Below are 26,228 nucleotides of genomic sequence, written 5' to 3' on the forward strand. Positions count from 1 at the left end.
CAGGGTGAGGTGGTCTTTGAAGGTGTGGATCTCCCGGTACAGCAAGCAGTCATCTGCGAAGAGTCGTACTGTTGACTTCCGGTTTACACAAAAACATGGCGATTGAGATTGACGTCCACTCTATTTTGGCTCTAAGTATTTGTTGTTCTCCTTCATATTGCATTCTTTAGACAATGTACATGGACTGTAAACATATTCTGGGGTATTACGTGCATAAAATTAGCACATTATTATGGGATGGTAAAGCCTATTCTATCCAAGTACATGCATTGAACCACCAAGGCTTATCCTGAGACTGAGTCAGTGAGTGTCTGTCTTTGCGCACAGTGAAAGACTAAAGAGCAACATATCGTCAGCAAATTTCAGCTGTCTACTTCTTAAACCGAGGGTAGACACTCAGCGAATATTGAGTTAAATCCCAGGACGTAATAGTTAATTCCTGAATTGATTTGCAGCTGGTTTTTCACGCATAACTGAAGCCTTTGTTCTTGAAAACAAGTAAAACAAACCATGGACCATGTTGTTGACACCGTCATTGTTTGTCTTATTCATCCTGACCACCAATAGGAATGTACTGAGGATGCATTTCAAGATGACCAGGCCATTAACAACAAATGCAATTGACAAACCAGTCTGGATTCCAGCAACAGTAAGAGATTTGTGTTTGTGCTATTTTTTAGGTTGGCTTGTGCTCGTGTATTTACTTTGGTCATCATCTCATGTTCAATTTAACATTTACGCTGCAACTGTGCCAGCCTATTATTTTCTATTATTTATTTTGCGGCATATTGGGCCCCTTAGTATGCTCCGATCGATGACGTACATATTGTGACGTACCTACTATAATAGTCACGAGGCCCTCTCTTGGCGTCTAAAGGCGTCATGGGGAAGTGAAAAGGTTACAAGCTTACTGGAGCATTCTGCTATATTTTAGGAAGTGAAACTTTTGTCTTCATTCAAAATGCATAGGTCAGAAATTGAATTATAAAGTGCCTATTTTTGAACAGCCAAAAACGGACAGAGACAAATCGCTTCACCTGTAAAATTTGTTTGTCTGATTGTTTAACGTCTAGCTGACTGCACAGAGCTGTCTCAAGATGTCTCCACGCTGCCTTAACAAAATTAAAAGGTCTTCAGCCCTACTGATGAACCATGTTTAGCCCCCCCCCCCCAAAAAAAAAAAAAAAAAGTGATAATTGATTTTTGTGTGCGTGTGATTACAGGTATGCAGTGACATTGTTGAGGAAGCGTGTGATGCCCTGTTGTCTGACAAGTGCACATCCGATGAAGATTGTGAAGTTTTCCGTAATGTGAACAGTAAGTACCTGGACACTTTGGTAGTTCATTAATTAAATTGTGCATGTCCACAATATTGGGAAGGGAAAGCAGGATTTGGTTTCTACAGTACCAACATTTCCTCCTTCACCTTCATCCTTTTTTGTCAAAATTATTTGTCAAATGGGTGAAATGAACCACAACGCTTTGCAGTTTTACACCTTGATTTATATGAATAGATGGTTATAGGGGAGACCCTGCAACTTATTATTGCACACAGATGAGAGTTTGACCAACAAGAAATAGTACAGAGAGCGAAAAAAACAAAAACCTACCCGATTTTGAGGGGGATTTAGGTCCGTAAAATTTTGATCCAAATATTTTCCCTTGGCTTGTTTTTACCTTTACACTGCCACAGTGCCAGCCTATTATTTCTATTAATTTGTGTAAGTGCTTTCAGGTATGCATACTCTCAGGTTCCTAATAAGCGTACACGTACGCATATCTATTTTAGAAACAAATGCAGACCTATACGGCCTTATTTGGGTCCGTACGCTTATTTATTTTTATTTCATGATTTTATCATAAATTAATTTATGTTCTAAATATTTTTTAGAGAAAGACCAGAGCACAGCTTATTGAAACAGACACTCCCAAGCCACTCGCATTACACAATTTAAATGCACAACTTACACGCATCTTGCACACCCTTGTTCTCATCACTTGTTCAAAACACATTCATAACACCTAAACATTGATGTTTCTGTCGCTGAAGTTTATTTTCACCGACTACTGATTTTGATAGAGCAAAAGCTCTACAACAGTAAAATCATAACCAAAGAACATATATATACAGTATAGCAAGGTGTAAGTTTTAGTGTACGGGTTGACTAGATTTCAAAATGGACATATCAGGCCCTAATTTATCATTCCCATCACTAAAACACCAAAATACCTGTACATTGAGACCACGACATTGGCAGCCGTGGATGTTATCCATACATTTGTCAAGAGACAATATTCCAGTACACAAAAAAGAAGCATAAAAATGGTTCAAATGTGGCGGTAAAACGCCGTGTTGTCCATACATTTGTCAGGAGACAATATTCCAGTACGCAAAAAAGAAGCATAAAATGGTGCCACTGCGGCGGTAAAACGCCGCGTCCAGAATGGTTCACATGTGGAACACAGCAAAAAGTATAAAAACGGTTCAATTGCACCCTGATCTCTCCCAAAAGATGCAAGAAAAAAGAAATGTAACACTGTAAAACGCAAACACAAATTTTGTTAATAAAAATTTCGAAGAGCTGTATTTTCACTTGTTGCTGCTTTCAAGTGGTGGGCGGAAGTGACCTTTTAGGATTTGCATCTTGGTTAGTCAATGAAAACTTGGATTGGATATGGATTTAACATCTTACTGCTTTTCATCCTAGAATTTAAAACCCCCATCAGAAATATTTTTCCACATCAATTATATTTATTTTTTCATCACAATTGCATGCAGCTTGTACGCTTATTCAAACCCTGTATGCTTACTTAACTTGTTTCTCACAATTTAAGAGAACACAAAGAGATGAAAACTATAGACTGCTGGTGAGAACAAAAAGCAAAATAAGAATGTCTATGTACAAAATGCAACCGCGGCCCCGTACTGTTATTTAACCCCGTACTGTTATTGATTTACAATTTATTTACAAAATTCCACCCTGTAGTGTTATTCAAACCCGTACCGCTATTAAGAACCCGAGAGTAAGTTAGGCGCGATAAATGATAACTACAGTATTATTTATATTATAAAAGGTTAAAATTATTTGTTTTGCAGGAGATGCTTTGCTGTCTGCCCTGCAGTTCCTCAACGCATGTTTGGTGCCCAAGACACGGTTCAAGTGTGCCAATAAGGAAAGAGCGTTCCAGAAATTTCACCAGGCAATGCTTGTGGAGTTGAACGTCTTGCCGCTTGAAAAACTGTTGTGTCCCTTCAGTGCCACAACAATGGCTTTCGCAGTGTTTGAACTGTTGTTGAAAAGAAACTACGATTTGAAAAAACAAACCCAATCCAACAACGGTGATGAAGTGCCTGAGGGTGAAGTTGGGATTGTTGAACACATAGCAGGTTTTGTTTTGTTCAACCTCAAGAAGCAGGCAAAACGCATTAACAATGTTGCTGAGAGAGAGTTGGTTGAGGACTGTTTGAATGCACTGGAAACTCCAGAGGTAATTTCTACTTCCAAAACAAATCTGCCCTCCTTGACACAAGTTCTTGACAGAGGTGGTCTGACAAAACCAACGCAAAATATTTGTCAGATGTTTGTGGCTCTGGAGCCCATTTTCAGGTCTACTTTCGGAGACGTTCAAAGCTTTGATTTTCAGATTTACTTCTCCAAATGTGTTGCTTCAGATAGTGTTTCAACATGTCTTTATGAAGGCTTATACAAGGTGAATGCCAAGAAAAACACAAAAGAAAAGCTTTTGAGTGGAATTGTAAAAGTGTACTTCAACGTTAGGGTCCATCATGAATACAAGGTGTATATGGACAGACACAAACTGTCAACTAAAACAGGCAAGCAGAAGAAAAGCCTGCGCAAGTCTCTGCAAGAATAGCGGTCCAACCTAGACAGTCACCCATTCTTACCTGATTGCTGGATAAAAGTAAATGGACTCCAGATTCTCAAACGTCTGGCAAGTTTTTGTTAGTTTTATAACTCGTCCACAATTTTTTGGGAAGGGGGTGAATCCAAACTTGTTAAAATAGTTGATGTACAAGTTTATTAAAGCTACTGTCCCCACGTTAAATTCTCTCCTATCACCCCTAGACTAGCGCTATGCAACTCTGAATATAATCTTGTTTCACGGTCAAAAGAAGTTTAAATACTCCCATTGGAAAATGTGCATACCCTTGAATAACTTACGTCATTGGTTGTAAAAATATGTCTGTTCATTACCCTCATCATTACAGTTTATGATTGGTGGAAAGCCTCGGAAAAAATGTGACTCCGGAAAATAGCAGCAAATCTTTACCCCCAATGACATAACATACACGTTTACTTTTTATCACAGTTTACTTTTAACATGCAGAAAAATGAACAAGCAACCTTATAGTTTGAGTTGATTCAATTAGTCATGACATTCTTATGGAAAAAATAAACATGACAACAACAAAGTGACGATTGTGATCAAAGTTATGATATATAGATGTTGCTTTTGCGTGCTTGTAGAAATTAAAAGTCAGCAACAACAACAAAAATCGTACAGCAATCCATGAACAGTACACCTAGGAATATATATATAGAGTTTCGTGACTGGAAATGTGATAAGTTGCCTGCCTTTGACTCGGCGACATGAGGAAGCTGCTTGTCACGTTATTAGTTGCTGAACATATCGACAAGGCTATATGTGACCCGACACAACGAAAGGACAAAAAGTCAATAGACGTATTGTACTTAGAATCAAAAGGTATGTCCCTTTTGTCGTGTTTGGTCACATATAGCCTTGTCGAAATGTTCCGCGACTAAAATCGTGACAAGCTGCTTCCTCATGACACTGACTCGAAGATAATCAACTTGTCAAATTTCCAGTCACTAACTTCTAGACAAGGCTGTACAAAGGGTCCATCAAAAAGTTCTCGCCAACTCTTATTCATTTTCATTCTTGTACAAAAGCAAACATGAACAGTTGCTGCACACAAACAAGCAAGATGCAGCAATACATATTTCACAGAAAATCAGCATAACATTATTTTGGTTTGGACAATCATGACTTTTCAGAAATATATGGTATTCAGGTAATACATGTACATGTACATAAGATGAAAGTATTGTGCATTATGACACACACATGCTTGCACATGCGTGAACACACTCTTGCAAACTCATCATCGCAACACATGAAATGGCTAATTTGGTACATCCATGGGCTTGCAAGCTCAATAGATAGCACACATGGATTTGCAGCGATAAACATGTTTTACGTGATTTGTGTGCCCCTTTAATCAAAATACATAAGACCAAGGCGCCTTCATCTTTTTTGACACAGTTTAGAAATTAGATTGTTCAGATCTGCTTCACCCATTTTGGCAAACCTATCGCGGCCTTGAAATCTTCTTTAATGGGCTTGTTGAAATCACAACTTCCTGCTCTTTCTCACCTGCCCTTTTTCTAGATACATTGCCTTTTGGTTCAATCATGAGGGACATACTCCTCCCAATCATTAATTTGCTTTCATTGTACATAGCCAAATCGCCACAAGCTTGGGTTGGTGTTTCGACGCCCCATTCCTCTTTGCCTCCCAAAATGGTTCTCAAGCGGATCTTGGCAAAATCTGTTGCTGAGGACAAAATGTGTATGAGACCAAAAATAACTCATTTTGCCTACCCGGTCTGCCCTAAACCACAAATATCGTGTTCTTTTACCTGAACCAAAATTGTACAGGTTGTTCCCGACAGTTTTCACAAGGTGTGGGACATCAGAAAAAAAGAATATATCCCTGTCACGTGCATACAAGTTGACCGTTTTGTAACAAACATCTGTGCCATTGCCATGGAGATCATATAATCTCTGATTAGGCGACGCCTTGTCACTAGTAGAGGCTATTACTTTCAAGCCACATCGTTCAACCATACGAACAGCACTCCATAACAGAGGGTAAAGTACATCTGCAGTCACCGTCTGCGTTAAAAAAACAAACGACACTGGCCTTAATGTTTGTGTTCACACCCACCACATAAAACACAAGGGCATGTGTTGCCAAACCTGGTTCAGAAGTTCCATCCTTCACAAAGCCAACAAGCTCACCCGACCGTTTATCAAACACAAGGTCTGATTTGATAGTCATTTCATCATGAAGAAGAACAACAAACTTATCATTATCCTTTAAACCTTTGGCTTTTTTGGTCAACTCATCAAGTGTATTCTTTTGAAAGCCAGGTTGTGGATGGTACACATTAGTGTAGTCCCTCAAGGTGGACTCTCCTGGCAATTTGAGAACCCCAGTCTTTCGCAGAGTGTCATATGCGGATGCACTCCTACTGTGCAACAAAATTGCTAGACGCAACATCATTGGATGCCAACGCATGCCTTTGGCCCCACTTTCAAACGCCTTTACTTGCTCTTCCCAAAAAAGTTTCTGAAGAGGCTCTTCTGAAGTATTCTTTTTCATCACCTCGGTCAAAGATGAATGCATGTCTGGATTGATTTGAACACCTTCTGTTTCTAGAGAACTTTTAAACTTTTCTAATTCCTTTTCCACATCTTTCTTTTCTTTTCTCACTTTCTTGAAGTCGTTTACTAAACACTCTCTTGGTGTCGAGTCCAAAGGATTGTGTGTGGATATTGGTTGGGTTTTGCTTGTCTCAACAAGCTGAAACTTCCTGTTCAGAAGCAACTTTGTCTTGACACAGTGTTGACAGACTGCAGACGATGGTTCCAACAAAAGCAAACAAGATGCAGATCGAACAGTGGAAGTGTGCTGGATGGAAATACCAATTTCCCCCTCTTGACCGGTGCAAACAATGTGCCTGTAGTACAGTTGACTGGGGTCGCCACTTGGGAGTTCAGCGAAGCCTTGTAAACCAGCTTGTGGCATTCCTTCACATCGTCGTAGACTGGAAAGGTCCTGAAGTAGTTTTTTGATGCCCGCCTGTAAATACATAAAAACAACCAAATAATCAAGGTAGCAGACGAAAAGTCTTGTTTTAAAATAACAACACAACACAACATTGAAAAATACACCTGGTGGACTGCACACAACACAACATTGAAACATTCACCTGTTGGACTACACACAACACAGGAACATTCACCTGGTGGACTACACACAACACAACACAGGAACATTCACCTGGTGGACTACACACAACACAACACAACACAGGAACATTCACCTGGTGGACTGCACACAACACAACACAACACAGGAACATTCACCTGGTGGACTACACACAACACAACACAGGAACATTCACCTGGTGGACTGCACACAACACAACACAACACAGGAACATTCACCTGTTGGACTACACACAACACAACACAGGAACATTCACCTGTTGGACTACACACAACACAACACAACACAGGAACATTCACCTGGTGGACTGCACACAACAAAACACAACATTGAAACATTCATCTGGTGGACTGCACACCACAACATTGTAATATTCACCTGTTGGACTGCACACCACACAACACAACATCGTAAGGTTCACCCGTGTTCAAATAACAAAAACAAGAAGGGCAAAGCCCATACGACTCACATGCTTTACACATTTTTCCTACCAAAATACATGTGACCTTGACCCAAGGTCAAGGTCATCCAAGGTCATGCAACACAAAGCTGTTAATTCAAGACATAGGAAGTACAATGGTGCTTATTGGCTCTTTCTACCATGAGATATGGTCACTTTTAGTGGTTCACTACCTTATTTTGGTCACATTTCATAAGGGTCAAAGTGACCTTGACCTTGATCATATGTGACCAAATGTGTCTCATGATGAAAGCATAACATGTGCCCCACATAATTTTTAAGTTTGAAACAGTTATCTTCCATAGTTCAGGGTCAAGGTCACTTCAAAATATGTATACAATCCAACTTTGAAGAGCTCCTGTGACCTTGACCTTGAAGCAAGGTAAACCAAACTGGTATCAAAAGATGGGGCTTACTTTGCCCTATATATCATATATAGGTGAGGTATTGAATCTCAAAAACTTCAGAGAAAATGGGAAAAATGTGAAAAATAGCTGTTTTTTAGGCAACATTTATGACCCCTGCGACCTTGACCTTGAAGCAAGGTCAAGATGCTATGTATGTTTTTTGGGGCCTTGTCATCATACACCATCTTGCCAAATTTGGTACTGATAGACTGAATAGTGTCCAAGAAATATCCAACGTTAAAGTTTTCCGGACGGACGGACGGACGGACGTCCGGACGTCCGGACGTCCGGACGTCCGGACGGACGGACGACTCGGGTGAGTACATAGACTCACTTTTGCTTCGCATGTGAGTCAAAAACCCTTGTTTCCTTTCATCATCGCGATAGAGAATTGTCAACAAATTGGTTCACTTGAAGCCGTTTTCATCCATTTTGTTGCAATTTTAAGGTCTCAATAAGTCAATTATTTTCTTTTTTTCTCAACTTCAAGGGGTGCTGCCCCTGGACCCCACTAGGGGACTACAGCCTTCAGACCGCCAGGTTTTTTTTCCAGTCCCACCCATGCCTTTAGTATGCGGCCATCTTCCATGCAGTGAAAATGGGAGATCCAGTGAAATCTGCATTGTCTGAGTACAATAAAAATGATTTAAGGCCAGCACGGGACATGATTTCTGCGTTGGTCACTTTGTTTTGCCAGGTTTAGTGATACGGAGAATGCTTTACAAATGGATTGTGTAGAGTTTCCTCTCCTGTCTGGCATATTTATAAGTAGTGAATGTCTTGCAGCCAAACAGCAGTCTGTGGAAGATACATGTTATGAAATATACTGCAAATAGAATTACCTTTTGTACATTTGATGTCAGATGAGGAGCTGGGATGTTCATTACAAACACCTGAGCAGTGAAATCAGGAGTGATGCACACTCTAACCATCAGTTGCTGGCTGTGTGTGTCCAACAAAGCCAAAACAATCCTCTCTGGAGTGCTTGATAGCAGGCACCATGGTACCGGTAGTTCCCGAGTACAAGCTGAACAAAGGTCACCAAAGTGGAGGTATTGAACTCTTTCCACAAGCTGTGGTGGATGCCATTCAACCTGTTAACAAAAAAATTAAACAAGTTATATCTAAATCAACAAAAGTTACAGTTTTGCTGTGTAGGTAACAGGTTCAGTGTTAGTACTAGCAGTGTTTCCCATAGTAAAAATGTGCATGACTCACTCAGCTAATTTTAATGGGTCCTGTCATTTTCATGAGTCCCAATTTTAACATTAAGCCAATAATTATCAAACTGAACAAGTTGTAACAAAACAACACTCATCCCCAACTCAACTCAACTCAAATTTTATTGGCTTCAATTTTCATAGAAGAATTTGTCTTGCGCTTGGGAGAAAGTAAGAGTATAACATATAAAAACAGCATTCATATCACATTTCATGTATCACACACAGTAATCACTAGTATAAGCCTACAGTTATCACATTTGTACCTGTATCATACATGCAAATAAATAGTATCACATTTCCACGTATCACACACAATATATACATTACATAACATACAGCAAGCTTCCATCTCCCGCACCCCCCCCCCCCCCCTCCCACACATACATATCCTCGCACGTGCATCGACTCCATACAAATGACATCATCAGTCCATCACAGTGTTCCCCATAGTAAAAATGTGTAGGGTCACAGGGACCCCCATCAGCTATTTTTAAGAGGTCCTCCTGTCATTTTCAAGAGTCCAAAATGTATGCGACAAGTCAACAAAGCAAAGCGAGGGCACAAACTGACAAAGTGCCAAGCATTGCTCTGGGGGGTCCGGGGGTATGCCCCCCTCCCAGAATTGTGTTCTTCCAAAGAACCCAAATGATGCAATCTGGTGCTATCTGAGCTTAAGATTTGCCATTAGATTAAGTCCATTTATGGGGTTAGTGCTAGGACAGGTTGGTCCGGTGTCAGAATAATGTGGGTGAGACATGAAGCCTGTGCTGCGACTTCTGTCTTGTGTGTGGCGCACGTTAAATGTCAAAGCAGCACCGCCCTGATAGTGATATAACCCTTCGTGGTGGACTGGGCGTTAAGCAAACAAACAAACAAACACAAGAGTTGGCGGACTCCAAATGGCGTTTTCGCTGATGAGCACCAGAAGAAATTCTAAGATTTCCTGAGTTTGCCAGGATAAAAAAATCATAATGTACTCACTGGTGGTTTTCTCAGTGTTGGTTTTGACGTTTCTATGCTGCGTTGGGGCATGAACTCTGTGGGCAAACTTCCTGGAAGTAGTGTCACACAGTGTGCGACCAGTTCCATTTCCTTTATAAAATAAAAAACAATGTTTACAGTTACAAAGCACAAGTATTAAAAAAATGCATATTATGTACAGGGATCACTCTTAGTCTTAAACAACTATAGCTAAGTTCATTGACCACCTCATGAATAGACTACAAGGTCATTTTGACAATCTATTACTCATATGTCAAATTTTAAATACTATTACTTCATAAATAGATAATATTACTGTAGAAAAGAAATGATGTACTTTCACTTCTCAAGTCTTAGACAACTTGAAACTGTAGTGTACATGTACTATGTGTAGTGCTCTAACCAGTCCAGTACACACATAGACCGGTCACCACACTCCACAGACTGTGCACTCAGCACTGTGAACAACACTGTGTCAACTGAGAGTACTTTACTCGCTGTGGAGTTGTGGCCTGGCGAAATACAGCAGTGTTTTTATTTATTTATGTATGCAATATATAATAAAACTGCAGTTTACAGTATTTACTAGAATCCCAGGACAACCGCCCAAATTCATGGGGAGGAATCAAAATTACGGATTGAAGCAAAACAGTTGTAGAATTATAGTTGAAGATGGTGTTCAATCCGTAATTTTTGTTCCTCCCTATCGGCCTATGAATTTGGGCGGTTGTCTTGGGATTCTACTCAGGATTTAATTATTCAAAACCACAAAATCAAAGTTGCTTACCTTCTATTAAACACTTCTCCTTGAAATGCCGAGAACAAATATTTGCATTCTCATTCTGTCGATTGAAACTTTTGTCAGATCGGTTCACAGCTGCCACAAGTTTGCGTTCCCACTCAGGATTTTCTGGCCTTCGAATTCGGAAAAATGACAAACCTCTGCACCTGATAGAGCTTGCAGAACACCCTACAAGTGCACAATTCTTGCCAGGCATGATGCAGATTCGAAATGTCAAAGAACATTGTGCTCTTATGCCTGTAGACTTATCGTGTTCCACCATAACCGGAAGCTGGGTCGCTAACAGTCGGGTCAAAGGTCGGGAGACAGAAGTTCTAGCGCCGTCTGCTGCAGCAAGCTGTCCTCTTGTTGTTGGTCTATGTTTAAATATGAAATTGTGAACAATCAACGTTTACCCTCTGATAGGCATTGCACTGGCCCCTGAAGGCCTTGCGTAACTGAGCCCGAAATCAAAGACTCAGCAAAGGGTTTTCATTTTTTTTTTTTTTTACTGAAAAGTCAGTGCCAAAACTTCGTGAAGTCGACTTCGTGAAGTCGACTTCGGCCAGTTGATAAATACTATTCTCTCCTGATTAATCGGATCAGATGAGCCAATAAAACTTTTTTTTACTGAAAAGTCAGTGCCAAAACTTCGTGAAGTCGACTTCGTGAAGTCGACTTCGGCCAGTTGATAAATACTATTCTCTCCTGATTAATCGGATCAGATGAGCCAATAAAACTTTTTTTTACTGAAAAGTCAGTGCCAAAACTTCGTGAAGTAGACTTCGTGAAGTCGACTTCGGCCAGTTGATATCTCTACCAGACCTAAGTCTCTCCTGATTAATCAGATGAGCCAATAAAACTTTTTTACTGAAAAGTCAGTGCCAAAACTTCGTGAAGTCGACTTCGGCCAGTTGATATCTGTACCAGACCTAAGTCTCTCCTGATTAATTAGATGAGCCAATAAAACTTAAAGTATTCAAATATCATTTTCCCGGTTGGTAGGTTAGTTGGTTGGTCGGTAGGTTTATACCGTTCCAGGTAAAAATTCCACACATCCAGTCAACAATCCACACAGGTGCTGAAGTAGCCATCCACCTCAGGCAACTATCCACAGATAGGAAGCCTTCCACACTTGGCGTGAAGCAACCATCCACACTCTTAGAAAACCATCCACATGTCAGGTAACCATCCACATGTGGATGGTTGCCTAAAGTGCCTTTAGGCGACCAATCGTGTGGATTAGGGAGAACACACACATACACACACACACACACATACACACACACACACACACACATTCGCATTCTCTCTGCCTGTCTGTCTGTCTGTGTCTGTCTGTCTCTCTCTCTGTCTCTGTCTCTCTCTGTCTGTCTGTCTGTCTGTCTGTCTGTCTCTCTCTCTCTCTCTCTCTCTCTGTTTTTACATCAGTAATTTTGATCACTTGCACTTCACTGGGATTTAGTTACTGAATCAGTCATTCAGTGAGAGTGTTATGTAGAGTAAGAGTATTGAGTCTGCTGCTGCTGCTGCTGTTGTTCTTACTCATTACTGTTTTTCCTCTCTGCATAATTCTTGTTCTCCCTTAAAATGCTGGTGTTTTTTTCATCATTTCAGTATCTGTCCATTGAGTCTGCGTCTGAGCTGTGATGGGACCAAAAAGATTCCAGAATGAAAGAGGTAACTTTTACTGATCTTTATTTAGTTTATGGAGAAGTTGGTTCACATAATGCATTACAGAGTTGCTGCCTTTTTAGATATATTAAACATTGTACCAGTCATTACATGATCAAACTGTGTTAGCCACCCCACCTTCCCCGGTTCCCAGCTATCCTTCTATCCCCGCCTCTAAACCCCCACCCCAATCCTTCCATCTCCCCCAAATCAAATTTACTGACACAACACTGATTTTCATTTTACCTTATTTAAGTGTTCTTTGAATAAAATTATATAGCCTGTTGCTGCTGCAAATGTTGTTGTGACTGTTCTTCCTCAGTGTATATTTTTTTCGTTTCCTCAGAATGCAGTTCTCCCATGCACCACAGCGTCTATCAATGGAGTCTACAATATTGTCTGGGATGTGATTTGAGCAAGAGCATGTCAGAATGATCAAGGTAACTTTTTAAACACACAGAACTGATCAAACTGTAGAATTCAAGTACACAATTTCAGATGTTTTCAAATGCATAACATACTGCAACAGTCAGGGTCTTTCTCCACGTAAAGAGTGTGAGGTTTTCTTGGTAAAATTGCGATTTTTGTCGCTATGCGCAGAGTGCGACCTTTTTATTTGATTTTTGTACTATAAAGGCAGATATTCAAATAAAAGAAAGTCTTGCATGGGGAGGAAGGAATATGCATGAGGCTTTTGACAAGACAAACTGTCCTTATTAGAGCCTAAACATACGTTCCTTACCGTTAGAACCAAAATGTCAGACATCACAGATGCTCCAATTAAACAAAAGAAGGGCATCCTTTTACTTAAACATAATTATACACTGTACCGCACATTAATAACCTGGTTGTGTTCTGTGGCAGTGCATAGTGGGAACCTTTTTGCTTAATGAATTTCACATGTGTCTGTAACTTGAATCTCCACCAAAAGAAGCTGGACGTAAAAAGGGGTGTCTAAAAAAAAGCGCCCTATTTCCTTTTTGATCTCTTTTTTTTTTCGCAGTCAAAAATGTGATTAAAAAGAAAATAGGGAGGTTTTTTTACCATCCTGTATAGTCTTGTTGTTCCCATGTAAAAACCTAGTCAAACATGTGGTGTCTGATATGCTGGGTAATATGGTGAGGAACATGCCTTTAAAGGCCCAGTCATAATTGTGAAAGCCGTTCTGCTCAGCTGGAATTTGATGAATTTTGTTGTTGTTGTGTTTAATGAAATGAATTCGCAAAAAGGAAAACAATTTTTTTTACTGTTCACACAAAGCACTTGTAGATATTTGGTATGTGCCGCATGTCAGGGGTGGTCTTATTCAATCAATCAATATGAGGCTTATATCGCGCGTATTCCGTGGGTACAGTTCTAAGCGCAGGGATTTTTATTTTTTTATTTTTATGCAATTTATATCGCGCACATATTTAAGGCGCAGGGATTTATTTATGCCGTGTGAGATGGAATTTTTTTACACAATACATCACGCATTCACATCGGCCAGCAGATCGCAGCCATTTCGGCGCATATCCTACTTTTCACGGCCTATTATTCCAAGTCACACGGGTATTTTGGTGGACATTTTTATCTATGCCTATACAATTTTGCCAGGAAAGACCCTTTTGTCAATCGTGGGATCTTTAACGTGCACACCCCAATGTAGTGTACACGGAAGGGACCTCGGTTTTTCGTCTCATCCGAAAGACTAGCACTTGAACCCACCACCTAGGTTAGGAAAGGGGGGAGAAAATTGCTAACGCCCTGACCCAGGGTCAAACTCGCAACCTCTCGCTTCCGAGCGCAAGTGCGTTACCACTCGGCCACCCAGTCCTAATACATACAGGTAAACTGACAGGACTGGTACTTTTCCACAGTGGAACCCCCCTTTCAGACCCATTCATTTCAGACTTCCTCCTTTTTAAGATCTTGCTTCTTTAGATGTTCTGTGACAGGTGAAGTGGCGCGCAGTGGTAAAACGTCGGCCTCCTAATCGGGAGGTCATGAGTTCGAATCCCGGTCGCTGCCGCCTGGTGGGTTAAGAGTGGAGATGTTTCCGATCTCCCAGGTCAACTTATGTGCAGACCTGCTAGTGACTTAACCCCCTTCGTGTGTACACGCAAGCACAAGACCAAGTGCGCACGGAAAATATCATGTAATCCATGTTGGAGTTCGGTGGGTTATAGAAACACGAAAATACCCAGCATGCCTACTCAACGAAAGCGGAGTGAAGCTGATCATGCTCTCAGAGTATAGTGTGGGGAACCCAAATGGGCAAACGAGCTAACACGTCACCAGAATTTCTGGAACGCTGAGGAAGAAGAAGATGTTCTGTTCATAACCTCTGTAAATTACCCCCATTTTTAGACCCCTTCCATTTTAAGACTTGATTTTCTCACATTTTTTAAGGTCTTAAAAGGGGTTTCCCCTGTACTCCTAAAAAACCCTGACCCACAAAGTAATTTAATTATAACTGCTGTAATCGTTACTTCCGTGTGCTATTATCTGTGGGGTTTTTGACTCACATGCGAAGCAAAAGTGAGTCTATGTACTCACCCGAGTCGTCCGTCCGTCCGTCCGGACGTCCGTCCGTCCGGAAAACTTTAACGTTGGATATTTCTTGGACACTATTCAGTCTATCAGTACCAAATTTGGCAAGATGGTGTATGATGACAAGGCCCCAAAAAACATACATAGCATCTTGACCTTGCTTCAAGGTCAAGGTCGCAGGGGCCATAAATGTTGCCTAAAAAACAGCTATTTTTCCCATTTTTCCCATTTTCTCTGAAGTTTTTGAGATTGAATACCTCACCTATATATGATATATAGGGCAAAGTAAGCCCCATCTTCTGATACCAGTTTGGTTTACCTTGCTTCAAGGTCAAGGTCACAGGAGCTCTTCAAAGTTGGATTGTATACATATTTTGAAGTGACCTTGACCCTGAACTATGGAAGATAACTGTTTCAAACTTAACAAGAAGAGCAAACGCTCGATCGAGTCACTTTCGCAGTTCTGAATATTATATGAGGCATCAGATGGACAGGAAGAAATTGCTATTCACAACACAATGCATACCTGAAGAATGAGATTGCATGGATCGAGCAACAAAATATTTACCTTGGCATTAAAAATACTCTCATTAATCTCACATAAACAAACCCCATCAATAACTTAATTCACATAAACTAGCATCATTAATTTTTTTTCGAAGCAATCATATTAACAGTAGACACACTAACATTTGTTACTCTTAGAGCTGTGTCACTTTTATAGTTTACGAGAAAAGCCCAACGTTAAGTTGTGTGTTGACGAACAGGAAAGGCTAGTTATCTCCCCTGTGTTTCCGATAACGTTTGTAAAAAGCTACAGATGTAAATAATTTGATGTAAAGAATAATCCTATAAAGTTTGAATCAAATCCGATGAATAGTTTCAGAGATATGATATTTCAATTTTTTTCCTTCAAGACATACCTGTGACCTTGAAAAAGGTCAAAGGTCACCAAAGCAGACGTCAAAGTGTAGAGGTCACTGGGAGTCACGTTCACATAAAATTTGAGCCCGGTCACTTTTATAGTTTCCGAGAAAAGCCCAACGTTAAGTTGTGTGTTGCCGAACAGAAAAGGCTAGTTATCTCCCTTGTTTTTCTGATAACGTTCGTAAAAGGCTACAGATGTAAATACTTTGATGTAAAGAATAATCCTACAAAGTTTCAATCACATCCGATGAACTTTGTCAAAGATATAAAATGTCTAATTTTTCCTTTGACGCTGACCTGTGACCTTGAAAAAGGTCAAAGGTCAACGAAACCATCGTTAAAGTGTAGAGGTCATTGGAGGTCACGACTAAACAAAATATGAGCCCGATCGCTTTGATAGTTTCCGAGAAAAGTCCAACGTTAAGGTGATGTCTACGGCCGGCCGGCCGGACAGACTAACACTGACCGATTACATAGAGTCACTTTTTCTCAAGTGACTCAAAAATTATGTGGGGCACATGTTATGCTTTCATCATGAGACACATTTGGTCACATATGATCAAGGTCAAGGTCACTTTGACCCTTATGAAATGTGACCAAAATAAGGTAGTGAACCACTAAAAGTGACCATATCTCATGGTAGAAAGAGCCAATAAGCACCATTGTACTTCCTATGTCTTGAATTAACAGCTTTGTGTTGCATGACCTTGGATGACCTTGACCTTGGGTCAAGGTCACATGTATTTTGGTAGGAAAAATGTGTAAAGCATGTGAGTCGTATGGGCTTTGCCCTTCTTGTTTTTATATTTAGTCAAGTTTTGACTAAATATTTTAACATCGAGGGGGAATCGAAACGAGGGTCGTGGTGTATGTGCGTGTGTGCGTGTGTGTGTGTGTGTGTGTAGAGCGATTCAGACTAAACTACTGGACCGATCTTTATGAAATTTGACATGAGAGTTCATGGGTATGAAATCCCCGAACGTTTTTTTCATTTTTTTGATAAATGTCTTTGATGACGTCATATCCGGCTTTTCGTGAAAGTTGAGGCGGCACTGTCACGCCCTCATTTTTCAACCAAATTGGTTGAAATTTTGGTCAAGTAATCTTCGACGAAGCCCGGACTTCGGTATTGCATTTCAGCTTGGTGGCTTAAAAATTAATTAATGATTTTGGTCATTAAAAATCTGAAAATTGTAAAAAAAAATAAAAATTTATAAAACGATCCAAATTTACGTTTATCTTATTCTCCATCATTTGCTGATTTCAAAAACATATAAATATGTTATATTTGGATTAAAAACAAGCTCTGAAAATTAAATATATAAAATTTATGATCAATATTAAATTTTCGAAATCAATTTAAGGGGTTACTTGTGTGTTCAAATCGCGTGAAAGAAACATTACACATTTTGTGCACAGGTTCCTCTAAGCAATATGGACACATCTGTGCAAAGAAAAAAGGGGGTCGACGTATTAACTTTTTTTTTAGAATTTTTTTACTGGGGGTTGTCAAGTACGATTTTGCGAAAAACACTGCGATTTTTAACATGATACCAACTGACATATTTAGCTCTACAAATAATAAATGAGACATTAGTTTGTGTATATAAATGAATGGAGAGTATAACTTTATCATAAAACGGTACTTATCAACGTGCATTTTCAGAAAATGATCGAGGTTTCTCGAGGGCGTACACATAAAATTATCACTCCTTTAGTAGTAAAAACGTATTTAAAAAAAATTCGCGTGAAAGAAACATTACACATTTTGTGCACAGGTTCCTCTAAGCAATATGGACACATCTGTGCAAAGAAAAAAGGGGGTCGACGTATTAAATTTTTTTTAAGAATTTTTTTACCGGGGGTTGTCAAGTACGATTTTGCGAAAAACACTGCGATTCTTCAGGGGTTACTTGTGTGTTCAAATCGCGTGAAAGAAACATTACACATTTTGTGCACAGGTTCCTTTAAGCAATATGGACACATCTGTGCAAAGAAAAAAAGAGGTTGACGGGTTAACTTTTTTTTTATACTTTTTTTACTGGGGGTTGTCAAGTACGATTTTGCGAAAAACACTGCGATTCTTAACATGATCCCAACTGACATATTTAGCTCTACAAATAATAAATGAGACATTAGTTTGTGTATATAAATGAATGGAGAGTATAACTTTATCATAAAACGGTACTTATCAACGTGCATTTTCAGAAAATGATCGAGGTTTCTCGAGGGCGTACACATAAAATTATCACTCCTTTAATAGTAAAAACGTATTTAAAAAAAATTCGCGTGAAAGAAACATTACACATTTTGTGCACAGGTTCCTCTAAGCAATATGGACACATCTGTGCAAAGAAAAAAGGTGGTCGACGTATTAATTTTTTTTTTAGAAATTTTTTACCGGGGGTTGTCAAGTACGATTTTGCGAAAAACACTGCGATTCTTCAGGGGTTACTTGTGTGTTCAAATCGCGTGAAAGAAACATTACACATTTTGTGCACAGGTTCCTTTAAGCAATATGGACACATCTGTGCAAAGAAAAAAAGAGGTTGACGTATTAACTTTTTTTTTAGAATTTTTTTACTGGGGGTTGTCAAGTACGATTTTGCGAAAAACACTGCGATTCTTAACATGATCCCAACTGACATAACAATAACAATAACAGCACTTTATTGTCCATTAAAATATTACATAAAAATGGAAATTTTTCTTCGGCACACCCTGTCTGCCTGTAAACGATTATAACAACAATTGTATAGGACGACACACATAAAACATAAAACATAAAAGGGATACAATCAAATATGATATTGCACTATGTAAATTTACCCTCTCATATCACAGGAGTTGGGTTTCACAGCCGAGTAATCACATTACAAATATTTCCCACACACCTTCACATGTACACATTGTTTGTTTTTTCCCAGCCGACCAGCCTCTACGTGATGCGAGAAGAATTTAAAATGGTGACTGCAGAAGGCAGGAATGACTTTTTAAACTGGTTTTTGCGTGCCAAAGGGACCTTATAACGTTTACCTGAAGGGAGAATTTCGAAACAGGGGTTGAGAGGATGGATCGGATCACGGACAATTTTGAGAGCTTTCCGCTTAATGGCAGCTTCGTAGAGACTGGTCAGCTGTCGTTGGGGTTGCCCAACAAGCTTGCTAGCCGTCGCAACAATGCGGTGGAGTTTAGCTTTGTTTTTAACATTTGTGGTACCATACCATGTCACAATGTTAAAAGTCAGTATGCTTTCAATAGCTCTACAAATAATAAATGAAACATTAGTTTGTGTATATAAATGAATGGAGAGTATAACTTTATCATAAAACGGTACTTATCAACGTGCATTTTCAGAAAATGATCGAGGTTTCTCGAGGGCGTACACATAAAATTATCACTCCTTTAGTAGTAAAAACGTATTTAAAAAAAATTCGCTCGACAGAAACATAACTAAACTTGAACACAGCTAAGTTCACTGTATACATATACAATACCTGTAAACAAAATAAGTTGTTGCCTTATTGTCTGCTTCACAATTATTCCCGTACCAACCCCACCCCCATTATCTTGACTGACAAAAATGATAAAAAGAAATAATTTGGGAGCGCTGTAAGTCAGTTGGTAGAGCGCTGGACTTGTGATACATGAGTTTGAATCAGGGTGAAGAGTTGGGGGTCGGAACATTTGTGTGCAAAGTTTCATGAAGATCTGTCCAGTTCTTCTTCTTCTTCTGCGTTCGATGGTATTATCGTGGGAGCGTAGACAGCCGATTTTCTCCCCACGCCAAGTTGGCTGCTGTCTTCCGTCTTCGGTGGTTGAGGTTCTTACTCAGGGTTGCCTCCTCCCCAAGAGTAGCTGCCTTGCTGGGCTGTCGAGTCCACTCTACCCGGGTTTGACGTCGAAGTTTTCCTTCTCGTAGCCTTTGCCTTTCCCAAGGCGCACACAAGGCAGTGCGGGTTTTGAAATCGGAGTTGTCCTTCTCCTAGATGAGTGACCATCCAAGGTTAGCGAGCCCCATCTGCCCGAAGCAGCTGGTTTTAAGGCGCCAGTGACCCGCCTGCATCCCTTCTCCTGTTAGTCGAAGACAGGGCCCGCCACGTGAAGGCCAGGAGCTGGATTTGACTGTCAGAGGTGTTTGGAGACACGAAGCCATTTGGAGCATTTCTTGGGAAGTAGGCGCTTATCTCTACTTCCACCCCGGCATAACAGTCCTTGGGCCCCGATCTGTCCTGTATTTTTCTAGGAATCGCACCACACACACACACACACACACACACACACACACACACATATATATATATATACACCAGGGTAGATCAGTTAGTTTGTAAGGGGGGTGTTTTTAGAATTCAATAGTGTAAATCGAGGTCGCAGAGCGCCCGAGACTGATCAAGGGGCATACACCCCCCACCCACCCCACCCACCCCACCCCCTCTCCTCAACCCAAGAAAAAAATCGCACGTGAAATCCATTACACATTTTGAGCACATGTTTCTCTAAGCTATATGTCCACAACTGCAGACAGACAAAAAACGTTGTTTTTTCATTCATTTTTTTTATAAGAGTTTTGTCAGTTTTGGGGGGTACCGGGTGGATACATATGACCTTACAGAAAACACTGTAATTCGTAACGTCATCGTAACTGACATTTTTATCTTTAGAAAAGATCAATAAAACATTACTTTGTGTAGTTAAAAGAATGGAGAGTATTACTTTATTATAATACGGTAATTATCAATGTGCATGCCGAAAATTATCCAGGATTGGCGAGAGCGTACACAACAATTATCACTCAAAAACGCTGTAACACAAAATTGGCTCCACAGATCATAAACAAATTTGAACACAGCTAACTTCACTATATACCGTTGCAATACCTAAGAAAACCATAACGTGTTTCCTTATTGCTTACTCCACAATTATCCCCGCACCACCCCCATCCCCATATCTTGACTGACAAAAATTGATGAAAACATTCATTTGGGAGCCCAGTAGGTCAGGTGGTAGGGAGAAGTGTGCAGAGTTTCATAAAAATCTGTATAGTAGTTTTCTCTGAATCGCAATACAAACACAAACACCCAAACACTTGGTGCCTTTAGTGCACCGATACCCCCTGCCAACCCCTGCCCACCCCCCCCCCCCCCTCCCCCCCTGATCCAATACCAATGAAGATTTTTCCTTCTTACAAGACAATGTGTGATTTGGCACATTTTGCCTCAGTCTTTATCAAGAGCATGTCTAACCCACTTTGAAGCTGTTTGAGACTGCAGTAGTGTTCCTTACATCAAGGCGAGTGCACAATGGTGCATTTCTACCCCCCCCCCCCCCCCCGTAATGTTCACTTTAATATCAATCAATCAATAGATATTCAGTCACAGTTTAACTAACTCATTCACCCTCATCACTCACTCATCCAACACTGTTTGATGCACAAACTGCCTGCCTTCCGCACTGGGAAGCCGCTTCGCTTCGCAACAACAACAACAACAACACTGAAAACTCGCCGGGAAATACCCCCACCACACGTGTGCTTGTTTCTTCCGACTAATATCAATTTTGGGAAAAAAGGACAAAACTGGATGAAAAATTCTACGGCCCCAGCAATCTCATTACTCTGAAATGGGAACCCGAAGTGGCTGGTCCTCAGGTTTCGAAGTTGACCGATATTCCCGCTAAAGTGACCAAGATCCAAAGCCAGCCATCCATTAGAATGTAGGTCCGTGATTTATCTGTCACTATTTCTCAAAACTTCGCTTTCTCGCACTCAAGACGACATGCACAGACACAAAGACACACGGGCACACACACGCCCGCCCGCCTGCACGCACTCACACAACAAACAACACACACACACACACACATGAGGAAGGGATAATCACACATAGTGCGCCAGTGAGGTTAGAATGGTGATAGGGTGGGGTCTGAGGCTGGTAAGGGATTTGGGGGTAGGACCGACGAGAGGGCACGGATTCGGCGGTTCGCCGTGTCGAGTCAACTTCATATAGATCTGTGTAGGCGATCAACAGCCCCAGCCGATCTGGATCTGTTCAAGTCAAAAGTAAAGTCAAGGATACGAAGAAGTTTACCGAAAAACATCGATCCCAAGGACTCATGTTATAACTTTTCAAAGCAGTTACATTCAATCAAAGCTCCATCCACATTAAACCGAACGGGAATCGTCGAAGATCCACGCAACTTCACTGCAATCAAAGAAACTACAACCTTTTGTACAGTGTTTGCTGCAATGTCGAAAACGAACTCATAATGTCACCGCAGATCTATAGTTGGTTTTGGTTTTGTGTCGCAGCAAAGAAACGAAGCAAATCTCCGGCTTTTATTTCACACTAAAAAACGTTCATTTAGCGGGTTATTAAAATATATTTCTTTGAGGTTGCAAGGCAATGGCATCGCTGAGATGTACTCCTTCACACACGAAACAGGTTAGAAATTTACTGCATTTGGGCGCTTTTTACGGCCAAAACAGAGTGAGCTTTTTGACGGGTTTATGGAAAAATCACTTCGGGGGCAGGTCTAAAATCCCGTGTACAGTGCCAAATCATACATCATTCAAAAGAGCAAAGTATGTTCTTTCTTCTAACATATGGGCTAAGGTAAGTCATAGATATAAATAGACAGTATCTGTCTATTATATCTGTAGGCAAGTGTATTCCATTCCTTCGATAGTCTCGTCATCTACACTTGCGTGAAAAATGCAATTTTGAGCCTGTTTTGCATAAAAGACCTGCGAGATGTGTAGAAGTCAAAACAACAACTTACAGTCCAGCCTCTCAATTTTCGTTCCATGCAATTTGCTTGTCTGTACGTATAGACTGAGGGGTGCCCCGAAATGATTTGTAATCACAACATTCACAGACTTCAAATACGCCATTGAAAAACTCGTCCACGTGCGTTGTAGATATATTTACTTGGGTACCTACCAAAGGCCGCTTCGCGTAACAAAATGACTACCAGAGTCGCAAGGCTCGGGATATTTTTTACAAGAAAGATATATTTCGTTGTTCCGGTCCGAATGAATATGAAGATATGGCGAGTTGAAAACGCCGATTCTTTCGCCAGAAACACGTCTGCTTCCATACCGGAAAGAAGGAATGGACTGAGAGCTACTAGAAGCACGGCGCCGTGCGTACAATCGACCGAATGATGTTATTCATACAATACCATTTGGCGATCTCTAAAAAATCATTTAAAAACAAACTAGTTGACATGTAATGAAACTATTTACTGAAATCAAGAAGTATCTTAGTTCTAGCCGTGCATATTGGGCACCCCCTGTCGAATGCACACTGGACCGTGCGTATAAGCCCTCTCAATCAAGGCAAGTAACTCAGTGAGTGAAAACATTAGCAAGAACCGCAACTTGAACACACTCGTAACACCACCAACCCAGGCGGGTTATCCAGATCCAGATCCAGATCCAAGGGAAGTAACTCAGTGAGTATAAACATGAGCAAGAACCGCAACTCAAACACACTCGTAACACCTTAAAAACACTTTCATCTTATTCCTTGTCGGTTCCTGATTCCAAAAACATATAGATATGATATGTTTGGATTAAAAACACGCTCAGAAAGTTAAAACAAAGAGAGGTACAGAAAAGCGTGCTATCCTTCTTAGCGCAACTACTACCCCGCTCTTCTTGTCACTTTCACTGCCTTTGCCATGAGCGGTGGACTGACGATGCTACGAGTATACGGTCTTGCTGAAAAATGGCATTGCGTTCAGTTTCATTCTGTGAGTTCGACAGCTACTTGACTAAATATTGTATTTTCGCCTTACGCGACTTGTTTTCTTCTCCTGTGTTGTCTCATCCTCTGCGCGCCCTGAAAGAGACCTCCGGGTCGAAATTGCCGTACCATGTCTTATCCAGCTGTGATCCCGCCTTCGTATTAATGTGAGGGCAGTACTTTTTTTAAACTTTCAATATTGACCGCACGTTTTGCATAAAACACCAATAATGAATTAAAAATACATCAGAAAATTATTTCCTCACTATACACAATAACCCCTCATTTAAAGGCTGACAAAGTCCTATTTAATTAGTTTACTTATTTCCAGGGCTTTTCCCATCGTTGCGGGAATGTATAAATTAAGCTTCCTGCAAAGTTTTAGGTTTGAAGTCCTTACCAATTACAAGAAATAATCAATTCTTAATAAAGTTTATTGCTATCTTTAGAAACAGTTCTCCAGGGCTTGGGCTATTTTTAGACCGTCAACACAGACAGTACACAGGGGCGGACGAGGGGGGGGGGGCACAGGGGGCACGTGCCCCCCCCCCCCCCCCCCGAAAAAAAAAAGAAGAAAAAAAAAGATTTTTCTATGTTGATTCTATGACCATTTCTAAGTTCAAATGGCACCAGATGGCACCATTTTGCTTCTTTGGGCAAAAACATTTCCGGGGGGGCATGCCCCCGGATCCCCCTAGCAAATTCGGGCGCTTCGCGCCCATCACATTCACTTTCGATTCAAAGTGCCCCCCCCCCTTACAAAGCAACTGATCCGCCCCTGGTACAGCTTCGTCAATCCCCGCGTGAAGGAAATCGCTCACCTTCCACGTGCAAAACGTAGTGATATTGACACGCCAGATTAGCGCGGTAGCGGATTGTGCTAAGCAGGAAAGCGCGCTTTTCTGTATTCTTGTTAACTTCGCAATTTCCGGAAAACATCCACTTTCACTTTGAGACTGTTCTGTTTACATTCGACACTATCAACACCACTTTGCAATACTGAAATAATTTTTTCTGTTTTTGAAAGCTACAGCCAATCGTTATTATATCCCCTTAGGTACAGTTTTATAACATTATTGGCACATGTAAACAATAGGAATTAATTAATGAATGCTACGAAAAGGGCAGCCTTTAACCTATGAACTTGCAACTGTGTTGACCTGTGTAATGTAACATAGACCACCACCATCTCTGTCTCTGTCTGTCTGTCTGTCTGTCTGTCTGTCTGTCTCTCTCTCTCTCTCTCTCTCTCTCTCTCTCTCTCTCTCTCGATCTCTCTCTCTCTTACACCCCTTACCTGTTCGCAAACCTTTACCCAAATGTATGCTAAATGTATATACAATACAAGACAAGACAAGACATGGCAAGACAAGACAAGTTAGGAAAAGGTTGCCAGTAGGCCAATAGAGGGATGACAAGACAAGACAGGACAGGACAGGGACCAAAAAAAAAAGAAAGAAAAAAAGAAAGATAACTAATTCGGTCAACAGATGTAAAAGAAATAAGCATTTGTTTGGGTTGAATGTTTGGGTGTCACCCTGTATATATTTGTATTTTTGCAGGACAGGGTCGAGTTGTGATGATGTCAGGGCGACTGAAGACACACCAACAAGTATTCTTCGGAAGTGTTTGGAACACAAATGAACATTATTTCATAATAAAAAGGCGACTGACATTGATGTTCATATCGGTTCATGTTCATATTCTCAGCACAGACGTGTGCTTAGAAATCGGATGTTTAAGAACAAGAGACAACCCTGAATAAAGCCTTATGAAATATGGTTGGAGCTGGATCAAAAGTGTGTGTGTGTGTGATTGAAGGGCAACATTTATAAATGATGAGACAGAAAGCTAAAGCACATCCTTTTATCGTACGTTCCATATCGTCCTCCTACTTTAAATGCTTGCTAATACAGACGTTCTCCAAGAAAACGTCTATCCAGTAATGTTTTGTTTATCGCAATGAAAGCTTTTTTTTTTAGAAGAATGAAGAGGAATCAAATTTTTAAAAAACAAAAACCAAGACCAATTGAATTGCTCAAAACGTAAAGAAACAGGATGATATTGGTTCAGTAGTACTATTTGTAGAGTAGACCCTTAAAGCAATACATCCACAAGGGATTCCAGTGTATCAGTGCAAATAGAAAATTTCTGATATAACTTGAAAATTAAAACAGACTGAATTGTGATAAAAAGAACCAAAATCCCGAGTAGTTTTTTTTTTAGGTCTCCCTCTTCACTCAATCCCCAAACTCATATTCTGTACCGAAAAGAGCTCAAACACACACGTGGACAGACAGACACGCACACACACTTTGGTAAACATGTATGCTTCTCGAATCTGCTGATCCACAATTAGAAATATCGCTATCATCATTTATTTTTGGTCACCGTCTTTCCCTTTTCACAGGCAAGTTTTTTTGTGTAGCATTTCCC

General features: G+C 40.5%; 1 protein-coding gene and 1 long non-coding RNA gene across 2 annotated transcripts; both read left to right on the plus strand.

The window, feature by feature from the left end:
• Positions 1-517: 517 nt before the first annotated feature.
• Positions 518-3,876, plus strand: LOC138957074 (uncharacterized). Its single transcript, XM_070328246.1, has 3 exons — positions 518-649; positions 1,224-1,317; positions 3,098-3,876. The coding sequence occupies exons 1-3, from the start codon at positions 518-520 to the stop codon at positions 3,874-3,876; spliced, it is 1,005 nt and encodes a 334-aa protein (XP_070184347.1).
• An 8,458-nt stretch (positions 3,877-12,334) lies between these two features.
• On the plus strand, positions 12,335-25,779 carry LOC138957077 (uncharacterized). Its single transcript, XR_011452921.1, has 3 exons — positions 12,335-12,591; positions 12,932-13,025; positions 25,355-25,779. It is a non-coding gene; the product is annotated as an uncharacterized lncRNA (long non-coding RNA).
• The last annotated feature ends 449 nt before the right edge of the window (positions 25,780-26,228 follow it).

This window comes from Littorina saxatilis, unplaced genomic scaffold, assembly GCF_037325665.1.
Source record: "Littorina saxatilis isolate snail1 unplaced genomic scaffold, US_GU_Lsax_2.0 scaffold_1029, whole genome shotgun sequence".
Taxonomy (NCBI): domain Eukaryota; kingdom Metazoa; phylum Mollusca; class Gastropoda; order Littorinimorpha; family Littorinidae; genus Littorina; species Littorina saxatilis.